Below are 11,990 nucleotides of genomic sequence, written 5' to 3' on the forward strand. Positions count from 1 at the left end.
GTTATGTTTGGAGGATAAAGGGGGATGCTTGCAAGCCGAAGAACACCACCCCAACCGTGAAGCACGGGGGTGGCAGCATCATGTTGTGGGGGTGCTTTGCTGCAGGAGGGACTGGTGCACTTCACAAACTAGATGGCATCATGAGGTAGGAAAATTATGTGGATATATTGAAGCAATATCTCAAGACATCAGTCAGGAAGTTAAAGCTTAGTCGCAAATGGGTCGTCCAAATGGACAATGACCCCAAGCATACTTCCAAAGTTGTGTCAAAATGGCTTAAGGACAACAAAGTCAAGGTATTGGAGTGGCCATCACAAAACCCTGACCTCAATCCCATAGAAAATGTGTGGGCAGAACTGAAAAAGTGTGTGCGAGCAAGGAGGCCTACAAACCTGACTGTTACATCAGCTTTGTCAGGAGGAATGGGCCAAAATTCACCCAACTTATTGTGGAAAGCTTGTGGAAGGCTACCCGGAACGTTTGAACCAAGTGATACAATTTAAAGGCAATGCTACCACATACTAATTGAGTGTAAGTAAACTTCTGACCCACTGGGAATGTGATGAAAGAAATAAAAGCTGAAATAAATAATTCTCTCTACTATTATTCTGACATTTCACATTCTTAAAATGAAGTGGTGGGAATTTTTACTAGAATTAAATGTCAGGAATTGTGGAAAATTGAGTTTAAATGTATTTGGCTAAGGTGTATGTAAACTACCGACTTCAACTGTAGGAGCTATTAACCGAAAATGACAACATTGACATTTATCAAAATGTAACAAGTACAATTCCTCTCCTCTCTCTCTCTACCTTCTCCCCTCTCCTACTAGCTTCTGGAGCCTCCACTTACACACTAGACAGTGGCATTGGAACGTTCCCTCTGCCTGACTACAGTAGTGGGGCAGCAGGAAGAAGCCTGTCTAAGATGAGGGGGGCTGGAGCTGAGCATGGCTCCTCTGGTTCCCCAGGGAGGGTAGGAAGGAGGGCTAGGACCCTGGACAGAGAACCCTCATCCCTGGAGCAGTGCTATCAACCTCACAGAGAGATGACCACCCCGGTACTGTACGGGTCTGTACTGGAGGGGAAAGGCATGAACAGACAGACAGCTGGGGTCATTCATGAAGGTACAGTAGTGAGAAATATACATCACAATTCATAATATCAAATACATTATCACTGTATGTAATATGAAATATATCACAATACACTATATTAAATATTCAATACTCAAAAACAAACATATCATATCATCATTTGGGGCGGCAGCGTAGCCTAGTGGTTAGAGCGTTGGACTAGTAACCGGAAGGTTGTGAGTTCAAACCCCCGAGTTCTGCCCCTGAACAGGCAGTTAACCCACTGTTCCCAGGCCGTCATTGAAAATAAGAATATGTTCTTAACTGACTTGCCTGGTTAAATAAAGGTAAAAAAAATAAAAAATAAATAAATAAATAAGGGTATAGCAATCTGATGATTTGGTATAGGAAAAATGTTAATTAGTTTTATACAATAACAATGTGCTTTATGTATGCCCTGTTTCATTTAAGAATCAAATGTATTTTGTAATCTTTGCAGACAAAGAAGCCTATGGAGCTCACATGCTGTCCCCCCACTCAAAGACCTGGACATTCCCCAACCTGAAGACCGCTGCAGGGCCCACTGAGGTGTACCTGGCCATGGAGGAAGAGGTGGAGACTGCCCCCTATGGATCCCCATTCAGAGGGGTGGGTTGTAAACATGACAATAATGTCAGACGAACTATTTTCCATTTGTAAATATGTGAATTCTTTACAATGATGTGCTCATGAATCATTTAGAATAGGATTATTAAAAAATAATTGTGGATTTGTGACATTTGTGAACTTTTTACAAATGACTGTCTCTCTCTTCCCTCCCTCCTTCTCTCCCCCCTCCTCTCCACTCCTCTTCCGCCTCCTCATTATAGAAGGCCTGTGGTCCCTCTGTCTCTCGTAACATGGACCCCAGCAGTCTGCCGGTGCCGGCCCAGACAGGGTTGAGCCGACGTGGGAAGATCCGCAGTACACCCAGTGCCCCAGAGATGGGCCTTGGCCGGGAGACGGGCCTAGAGCTGGTGAGGGAGAGGCCTGAGGAAGCCCTCTCCCCCAGCCGACCCCAGGTCCTAGAGACCCCTGAGTCACTCAGTGACTCACTCTACGACAGCCTCTCTTCCTGTGGTAGCCAGGGATGACAGGGGGAGGCAGAGAGACAGGTGCTTTGCAGATTTACTACGGTGCTGACTGACGCACCTTAATAGAACATGGGATATGGACTGTGCTAAGATATACCCTTTTCACACTATCGTGTCAACCCGAATCACGTTGGACTGGCTCGACTATTTCCTTTTCACATTGTCCTTTCCAGAATGGTTTCAGCTTCTATGGTGGATGCGTAACCAAGCCAGCCGGATACAACTTGGTTTGACCCAGTATTGTGAAAAGGGTACAAGTGGCACTGACCACCTTTAGAAGAATATGGATAAGGACTGTGATAAGATGGTCCCCTTAGGACTTACATGTATGCTTTCTCACCAGCTATGTTGCAAGGTTAAATGGAAAGAAAAACCTCTCCTCAGGATAACTACAACCCAAAGGATATAGACTATTCAGAATATCACTGTTTTATGACGGGAGGTAATTGGAAAGAACACACTCCGCTAACCAAAATAGTCATTTAAATCATTTTAGGATTATGAAATATCCGTACAAGATGACAATATCAAACATTCTCAGTCTTTGTTGAAATTGAATATGCCTTGTTCAATCTTACTCTGACCCTCACCAAAAGATCTTACTATATTTATTATAGACTACAGAGCGCTGAACACCCTGACCATGCAAGTACTTACCAATATGTCCTTCTCTTTTCTTTATCAGTTCAGACAATGTACTGATTCCGTTATCTTGAGCTCTTAAAAAAAATGAATGTTAATGTTTGTGATTTTTCGCTATTGAATAAATACATTACAATTTTGAAGTATAAAATTATTTGTTGATGGTGTCGTTCAGATTATGTCTCTGTAACTGCCAAGAAAGCTTGTCAGAATATGTTTTTAGTTTAGCTCACCATTCTTTGAAGGTAATAGATGCCAGCAATAATATTGTGAAAAAGAGATGTGGCTACATTGTCCAATTAATATGTATTTGTATTATTTATTTTCATGTTAAATCAACTCCACATAATTTGGGTAATTGTCCATTTTTTTGTAATATTGTGTAAATGCAGTCACCTGGCTAAGATAGATTCTTGTTTCACGCTGGATGTCAACATACTTCAAAAATTGTTTTTATGATTATTTCTTGTGTTCTCACTGAAGCACAAATAAATACAAGAAAATTGCACCATATACCTTGCAATTGAAATGTGTATCAGCATGTTTGCGTGCATGTACTGCAATGAAAAACAGGCATTTAGTTAAGCATTTTTAAATGTATTTAAATAAAATGTATCAAATTAGATTATCATAATTACACTTATAAAATGTGTTTTTCACAGTATACAGATGATCAAAAAGTGAAAGAAAATACAATTTGGCACAAATCTTGCGAGAGAATGCATCGGCAGTTGGTTCATCTATTCTACAGCCTTGACCAGTCCTTTTTGTGTCGCAAAAGCTCACCAGTCTGACCATAAAGTGCACTAAATCTTCATGAAAAGGTCATCTGAATTAGCAAAACGGTACCAAGAGATTGTTTATAAGGTTATTCTTCAAGGTAGCATACATAAGTGGAGCAGGAGACAATAATAGAGAAAGCTCAAGGAGTGGTGCTCAAGACTATCACAGGTCATGATGTCCGTCACATAACTTTCTATAAATTAAACAAAACAAAAACGATTGCGGGGAATAGCACTGACAACGAACCAAAATATTATGACTTAAAATAAAACAATGATTCATCTCCAAGCTCAGGACAGTCCGCCGAAAAATCTTGGCAAAAAGAATTCACAGTTTTGCGAACGTAGGCCTTCATAGAACAACCACTCTCCCTACAGGACAAGCATCATCACTGCAGCAGTAGCTTAAAATACAGCCTTTTATCGTAACCTCAAAGCAAATAAACAATATACCATAAGTTAACAAAGAACGACAAATAGTAAAAGCACCAACAACATTGCAGACCAGAGGCTTTGTTGCTGCTTCTGTTCCTTGTCACAGATACTTTTTTATTTGAAACTTCAATTGGATTTCTTCCATCTACTTCTTTTCTTTCTTCTTGTCCTGAAAATATAAAATATCACAATTTGCATATTGTGAAATGTGCTTACATGAGGGAAAAGTAAATTATATGATAGATTCATATTTTGTCTGTAAAAAAGAAAAATACAAAAATGACCTCATTCATGGCAAAAAGAATCATGAGTTTTCTGAAAATGGTCACAAAGTCGAGGAACAGGTCCACGCAATGCCTTTCAAAAGACAGAAAAACATTTACTTCATTGCAATTACTTTATATATTATTTTCCCATTCTAATACATCAGCAAAGTAAAAAGCTTTAACGACTGATTATTTGGTGAAATGTTGAAAAGACTCACCAGACGTAGTCCTTGTCTCCGTTCTCGGCTTTCTCAATGATGAGCTGAGTGTCGAACAGAACAAAGCCACACATAATGACCAGCCCCATGTACATGTGAGCCTGTTAGTGAAGAGAAGAGCTATGTTACACCTGGGTCACCTTGCTGAGACCTCACAATTATACTACACACTTCCAATGTATGAGTGGAATCACTTCACATCCAAGTCCCGAGAGAGATAGATCTACAAGTATTTAGGCTACCTTGAAGAGTATTGCTGATCCAAAGAACATGTTCAACACAGACACAAGGAACAAGATGGACAATCCAGACATCAGAGTCCCTGAGAAGACAACAAACACATCAAATCAAAGTAGTAAATCACATGGTAAAACAATGTATATACAGTGTATGTACAGTGCATTCTGAAAGTATTCAGACCCCTTGAATGTTTACACATTTTGTTACGTTACAGCCTTATTCTAAAATTAATTAAATTGTTTTTTTCCCCCTCATCAAACTACACAAAATACCCCACAATGACAAAGCAAAAACAGGTTTAAACATTTTAGCAAATTTATTTTAAAAACTTAAATATCACATTTACATAAGTATTAAGACCCTTTACTCAATACTTTGTTGAAGCACCTTTGGCACCAATTACAGCCTCAAGTCTTCTTTGGTATGGTACGACAAGCTTAGAACCCCTGTATTTGGGGAGTTGATCCCATTTCTCCTCAAGCTCTGTCACGTTGGATGGGGAGCCTCGCAGCATAGCTATTTTCAGGTCTCTCCAGAGATTTTCGATCAGGTTCAAGTCCGGGCTCTGGCTGGGCCACTCAAGCACATTCAGAGACTTGTCCCGAAGCCATTCCTGCCTTATCTTGGCTGTGTGCTTAGGGTCGTTGTCCTGTTGGAAGGTAAACCTTTGCCCCAGTCTCACGTCCTGAGTGCTCTGGAGCAGGTTTTCATCAAGGACCTCTCTGCACTGCTCCGTTCATCTTTACCTTAATCCTGACTGGTCTCCCAGTCCGTGCCGCTGAAAAACATCCCCACAGCATGATGCTGTCACCACCATACTTATACCATAAGGATGGTGCCAGGTTTCCTTCAGATGTGACACTTGGCATTCAGGCCAAAGAGTTCAATCCTGGTTTCGTCAGACCTGAGAATCTTGTGTATCATCATGGTCTGAGAGTCCTTTAGGTGCCTTTTGGCAAACTCCAAGTGGGCTGTCATGTACCTTTCACTGAGGAGTGGCTTCCGTCTGGCCACTCTACCATTAAGGCCTGATTGCTAGAGTGCTGCAGAGATGGTTGTCCTTCTGGAAGATTCTCCCATCTCCACAGAGGAACTCTGAAGCTCTGTCAGAGTGACCATCAGGTTCTTGGTCACCTCCCTGACCAAGTTCCTTCTCCCCCAATTGCTCAGTTTGGCTGGGTGGCCAGCTCTAGGAAGAGTCTTGGTGGTTCCAAACTTCTTCCATTTAAGAATGATGGAGGCCACTCTGTTCTTGGGGACCTTCAATGCTGCAGACATTTTTTGGTACCCTTCCCCAGATCTGTGCAGGTGTGTGTGCCTTTCCAAATCATGTCCAATCAATTTAATTTACCACAGGTGGACTCCAATCAAGTTGTAGAAACATCAAGGATGATCAATGGAAACAGGATGAACCAGAGCTCAATTTTGAGTCGCATAGCAAAGGGTCTGAATAGTTATGTAAATAACTATTTTCAACATTTCTAAAAACCTGTTTTCTTTTGTCATTATTGTGTGTAGATTACTGAGGGGGAAAATTCAATCAATTTTAGAATAAGACTAACGTAAAAAAAAATGTGGAAAAAGGTGCCTGAATACTTTCCCGAATGAACTGTATATATCTTGACTAAATTGACATGAATTCTGTGAAATAGGTGAATTACTTATGCTCCTGAAGAGCAAAAGGGTTTACTTTCAGTGAGTTAACTAGGCTACTGAATAGTGTAGAACATCTTTGTACCTCCCAGGTAGAGGTAGCTCCTGCGCTTGGCGTACAGAGCACTGAGAGTGAAGCAGATGAAGATGATGGAGGTTCCGAGGAAGGCTGTCACAATGACGCTAGAGAGACCAGATAGGCAAAGACACGTTCTCTTGACTCTTCAATTGAAAAACAAACAGACTTAAGAAATGATTTCCAACCATATTCAATAGCACCTTGGGTTAATGGTAATGACAAAATCCATTGCCGGTCCAAGACCAACACCTGGTGAGAAAGAAAAAGTCAATTTGACTGACTAGGCATATTGGCCATAGTGTACTTCAATCAATATTGAGTTTTTGTTCTAATGATACTGAGATATTACAGTCAAGAATAGTCAAAGATTGCTGTCTAGAGCCCCGAGTTTACCTGTGAAGAAAGCAAACCCTGCAAGGATAGCCAGTCTATTTTTCTCTGTCTCCGAGTTGTATGGCGTCATGGACAACCAAACCATCATGCCCAGGGAACACAGAAGTGACAGCAAACCACCCTAAAGGAATATGATTAAAGCCAGTAGTATTTTTGATTAGATATCGCTTCACCATTGAATAACATCTATCTGTTAGTTACTCGCTGTTAGCCAATGTTTTGTCTATTATTATGGGGTGGTGTGCTTACTGTTTACCTGAAAGAGCCGTGTGACAACATGGACATAGGAGCCTGCTGCAGCCACGAACATGCACACTGCCAAGCTGGAGTAGACATTCTTCAGGTGTAACTGGGTAGAGTGGGAACTGGGGAAAACAACATTGAGTTAACCATGTCAGTAACTTACAAACAGAGCAGTATTATTTGCATTGGAAACTTGATTTAGGTCTGCTTACATTTGGGAGAACTTGAAGAGAGCATGACATCTGATGCTGTGGTGAAATATGTTCATATTGAGGCAGGATTCTGAGATCTGAGACAGATCTAAAAACAAGTCAAAGTTATTGTGTTGATGGTGGAAATGACATAGATTGATGTAGCTGACGTTATGGAATTGCTGTAGCCGGGCAATTCCATAGTAAGGGAATTACACTGAAACTTGGATTTTTTTCACTTTCAAATGTATGCCAAACAAACACAATTGATTTCAAAAAGTTTACCAAACCATATGCACAATGACGACTTTGAACAATTTGCACAGTAAACAGAGAAGCCAACTCTCCCACATCACACCACACCTCATATCTCACGCATTGAAAAGTCTACATTTATTTTCTTAATTAGTCCATTGAATACGTTTCAACTGTGCTCCAAATCGTTTTTGAAATCGTAGCATCTGCGCCTGCAATTTAACATTGTGAGCGGTGTTATCATTGTCCTGGTTTACCACAGCACTGTTAACCGTTGCACAATGAAGCATATGATTGGTCTAGTTATGTAAGGGATCAAGGGGATTGGGTGCGCGTTTTAAAGAAACGTCCCTCAACATTAGTGGAGTGGCGCTGAATGGAGAGAGAGAGAGTGACTTTATAAAATTGGAAATAGAGCAGCACAGTAGCGCTGTTTTATGTTGTCAACACAATTAGGTTGCTGTTACTCCCGTCCATATTGTAGAATGCAGCCTTTTGACAGCATGTACTAAAATCGATTTAATCCACACTTGCATTTGTTTTTAGGCTGTGACAACAAAAAGGCAGCAAACAGACCTACAGTATGTTTTAGCAGGGAAGTTTGGTAGAGGGATCTGAACTATGAAAATAATTTATTCAAACAGATTGTGAACCCAAAAGTGTAAATTTGATTCTAGAAGGGGGACAATAAATAGAAAAATAATGGGCTATAATATAGGGTAATTAGTGTCCTTGTCAGCAAAACACTACTGAGTTTTATTATTCCACTTCTTCATTATTTTTCCAGTGTAATCACATATTTGAAATCTGATATTCCTAATTGTCTTTGAAAATGAATTATATCAGGCTATGTATTTTTGCAGCCTTTTATGAACATTTTTAATAAGTAATACAAATACTGAATGCTCCAGGTAATTTTTGAACATTTTAGTATTTGTGCACATGCTAGGCAGAGATGGTAGGGGGATTCACAACTCATAAACATCATACTTTGTCTATGTAGAGTAAGATGATGGAAAGGATCTTCAACTAGTTTGCATAAACTACCTGAATATCACTGCATCGCAGCACTAGCTGTGCCACCAGAGACTCTGGGTTCGCGCCCAGGCTCTGTCGCAGCCGGCCGCGACCGGGAGGTGCGTGGGGCGACGCACAATTGGCCTAGCGTCGCCTGGGTTCGGGAGGGTTTGGCCGGTAGGGATATCCTTGTCACCTGGCGACCTTGGCTAACCAAGGTCGCCAGGTGCACGGTGTTTCCTCCGACACATTGGTGCGGCTGGCTTCCAGGTTGGAGGCGCGCTGGGTTAAGGAGCAGTGCGGCTTGGTTGGGTTGTGTTTCGGAGGACGCATGGCTTTCGAACCTTCATCTCTCCCGAGCCCGTATGGGAGTTGTAGCGATGAGACAAGATAGTAATTACTAACAATTGGATACCACAAAATTGGGGAGAAAAGGGGGTAAAAATTATAAAATAAATAAATAAATAAATACTATTTTAAAAAACGACCTGAATATGCATTAGATTATGCTTGAAGGTTGGGTGATTGAGAAATTAATTGTTAGAACAAGAACATGTTCAAACACTCAGCACTTGGGAAACGTAGATCAAGGGTGGCCAACCCTCCTGAATTGCATGCAGGGTTTACCCAGATTACAAAATGTTTGTGTCCTTACCTTGAAAACAATATATGGAGAAGGAAACTGCAATATATGATTTGGTTACCCACTGTCATCAAGCATTAATATTAGTATTTCCTGAGCAGAGCCTTTGAGTAGTGGTAACACTCCCCAGCATGTGCCCCATACAACTTTCCACAACAGGAATCAATCCCTGCTTCCAAGCTTCCCACTGTTTCTCCCATTTGCCAGTCTCTCCATCAAATGATATTACTGTCTGAATAGTGTCAAACCACTTCAAAATTATTATTTTTAAAGACTTTCAATTTCATCCCCCAAAAATCTCAAAGTAACAAAGTTGTCAAATGTTCAAAGCATCCTGAATACACCTGACCTGTGTTTTTTATTAGCCACCCTGGTCATAGGCCTAAGTCATGTCAAAATATAATTGCAGGAAATTAGCTTTAAAAAATACAATTTTCCTGGGGGAGAACCCCCAGACTCCCCATCTAGGGGTTGTGCCATTGGCAATTCAATTCATATAGCAAATCTCAACACAAGCTTTCTTCAAAAGTTAGCAGCCCTGAATAAATAATAATAATAAAAACATTTCCAGGAAAAAACTGCAGATGCTAAATTTACCGTAATTATGTTGCCAATCTCTGCCAGTTTGATAATGTAACCAAACTTTGTATCTACACAGTTCTTCTTGAAAATGTGTTCTTGTAAAATGTTCGGAGGAAATTGTTAAAAGTAGTCTTCGTGCATAAAGTTGAATGGTTTGTTAAAAACTTTGAAACCAATGGTTTTTATTAGTAATTTTTTAAGTTAAAAATCTGAGTCCGTTAACGTTACCATGGAATTGTCTAGCTACGTCGTTAATTTAATGTTATTCTAGCTAGCTTGAATTTAAACTCAAATACTAACTAATACATAATTAAACGTTACAACGAAGAAAATACATACCGAGATAGCTTTATTTATTGTATTTTATTTGTCTCTACTTTTAATTTTCTTCCTTGTTTACTAATTGTAGCTACGTGTCAATCGATTTGAGAGTCTCAACGTAGCGACATTATAACGTAGCAACAATTCTTCAATAGTGCACGCCGCCACCAACTGTACTGGTAATGAACCGAATAAAAAAACTAAAATAATAAATAATATAATAATCATCATCATCATACAAAAGACGAAAACGTCGCTAATCCGTTGTTGTTATTTGTCCCCTGATTGCCAAGGTACATAGCTCATGGTTCCTACTACTAACGCTACACTAGTTTTTTTTTTTTAAAGACTACCCCATTCCACTACTTTGACCATGACACCCGCCTGGGAGGACAGGACACCACAACTCAACACACCCTGTAACACTTCTGAAGTCAAATATCGTATACCCAAATGCTTCTCTGCACCACAACATCTATTTTCTCTGATTTACATTCAATTTATGCGGTACAGTTGATAACCATAGCTAAAAAGCCAACCTTACTGAAGCATATATCACTCGTTGACCTATCCCGCTGTGCTGGTACAGATCCACTAATCACAGGCATCCTCTCAGGACCCTTGAACCATCCTCCTCTACTTTCTTCACTGCCTCAGCATACCACACCTGCACTACTCTGAATCTGGCCACCTCCAACGGTCTCTCTCGCATCGGACGGACACTTCCCCACCCCTACTGTTGACACACAACTTTATCCAACGAAACTACACAATCCTCTGTCCCGTGTACTTCTGCACACATCTTGAAAATGTCCTCCTACATACTGCTGTGACGACTATAAATGGTGCACCTGAAACAGCGCAGTGGATTTAACACAAAAGCCCTATCAGGATAACTGATATCCTAAAATGACTTTGTCGAGTAAAGACTCAAAACTCAGAAGGACTGACAGCGACTCCTGTTTCACCACCGGAACTGCGTCGCACCAAATACGGCGGTCGTCACAAACACCAGGAAATCTTCGACTTCAATTGCTCCACCTCCACACTTAACGCTACCCCAGAAAACACTCATTTCAATGGAGCCATGTTCCTAAGAGCAAAGCGAGATAACATATATTGACCCAAGTTGCGTGACACGGAGAGCCCACTCCCTCTGGCCAGAACAAACATAAACAAATATCACAAGTCTACTACAGGTTGCCTTCACTGATTCAACTGCACCCAACTAATTTCCCACCAAAAATGGATACGCCAAAAGGCAAGGATCCACTATCTAAACAAAAAACTACTGGACCCGATACTTCTTTATCATGCTCGGGCTCCGAGCTCTTCATCACACCTTCCACTTCACTTAACTCGCCCTCATTCACTTCCATTTCACCTCCAGAACTCAGTCTGGCGCACGGCTCGCTGTTTGCACTTGACACCAATCTTCTTCAACACTCCATCTCCATTTTTGACGCCATCTTCCTCGAATTCAGCTCCGACCTCTTCTTCGTCTTATTCCTCATTTCCCCCCTCCCATTCCTAAGAAATCGACCTTTCTGTGTTCGTCCCAATATTCCACTCATCCCAACATTGCTTGCGGCCCACACTCATCTCGACACCAGCCTTGAAGCTGTCCGCTCTCTCTCCCCTCGGCGTCCGGAGCTATAGCAATAGCAAGCGTACATGCTTGTTTTCTCTCGCTGTCACCCAAAGACTTTGCTTATTTCGTAGCAAAAAAAAGAATGTACATTTCTGTATATTATATGCCTCAAATCCAATGGGATGGAATATGTTTTAAATTTGTAATACAAAACATTTCACAATCTCTACA

The 11,990-nt window shown here is 40.8% G+C and overlaps 2 protein-coding genes across 7 annotated transcripts in view; one reads left to right on the forward strand and one right to left on the reverse strand.

Annotated features, from left to right (window-relative positions):
* The window catches only part of nckap5l (NCK-associated protein 5-like), a 50,588-nt gene extending 47,248 nt beyond the window's left edge, over positions 1-3,340 (forward strand). For both annotated transcript variants that reach the window (XM_035739113.2, XM_035739114.2), the window contains exons 11-13: positions 833-1,126; positions 1,575-1,723; positions 1,945-3,340. In XM_035739113.2, coding sequence (XP_035595006.1) covers positions 833-1,126; positions 1,575-1,723; positions 1,945-2,208 — 707 coding nt within the window. In that variant the 3' untranslated portion in view covers positions 2,209-3,340. The remainder of the gene's footprint in view (positions 1-832; positions 1,127-1,574; positions 1,724-1,944) is intronic.
* An 86-nt stretch (positions 3,341-3,426) lies between these two features.
* LOC118360058 (probable Bax inhibitor 1) lies at positions 3,427-11,846 on the reverse strand. Of its 5 annotated transcripts, none has more exons than XM_035739116.2 (10): positions 10,713-11,846; positions 7,372-7,459; positions 7,173-7,281; positions 6,917-7,037; positions 6,724-6,772; positions 6,530-6,627; positions 4,794-4,873; positions 4,552-4,652; positions 4,352-4,424; positions 3,427-4,236 (listed from the first exon to the last, which is right to left on the reverse strand). In XM_035739116.2, the coding sequence occupies exons 1-10, from the start codon at positions 10,774-10,776 to the stop codon at positions 4,213-4,215; spliced, it is 807 nt and encodes a 268-aa protein (XP_035595009.1). In that variant the 5' UTR covers positions 10,777-11,846; the 3' UTR covers positions 3,427-4,212. The 5 variants fall into 5 exon arrangements, with proteins under 5 accessions (XP_035595009.1, XP_035595010.1, XP_035595012.1 ...); XM_035739117.2 differs by having other exon boundaries at positions 11,511-11,845; XM_035739119.2 differs by having other exon boundaries at positions 11,553-11,843.
* Between the last annotated feature and the right edge of the window lie 144 nt (positions 11,847-11,990).

The sequence above is a fragment of the Oncorhynchus keta genome, chromosome 27 (assembly GCF_023373465.1).
Source record: "Oncorhynchus keta strain PuntledgeMale-10-30-2019 chromosome 27, Oket_V2, whole genome shotgun sequence".
Lineage (NCBI taxonomy): Eukaryota > Metazoa > Chordata > Actinopteri > Salmoniformes > Salmonidae > Oncorhynchus > Oncorhynchus keta.

Coding starts and splice junctions, on each gene's coding strand:
- LOC118360058 (XM_035739116.2), bottom strand. CDS start 10,776: ATGCCTGTGATTAGTGGATCTGTACCAGCACAGCGGGATAGGTCAACG. Junction 7,460..10,712: donor AACGAGTGATATATGCTTCA/GTAAGGTTGGCT, acceptor ACTTGTTTTTAG/ATCTGTCTCAGATCTCAGAA. Junction 4,237..4,351: donor TTCTTTTTGCCATGAATGAG/GTCATTTTTGTA, acceptor TTATATTTTCAG/GACAAGAAGAAAGAAAAGAA.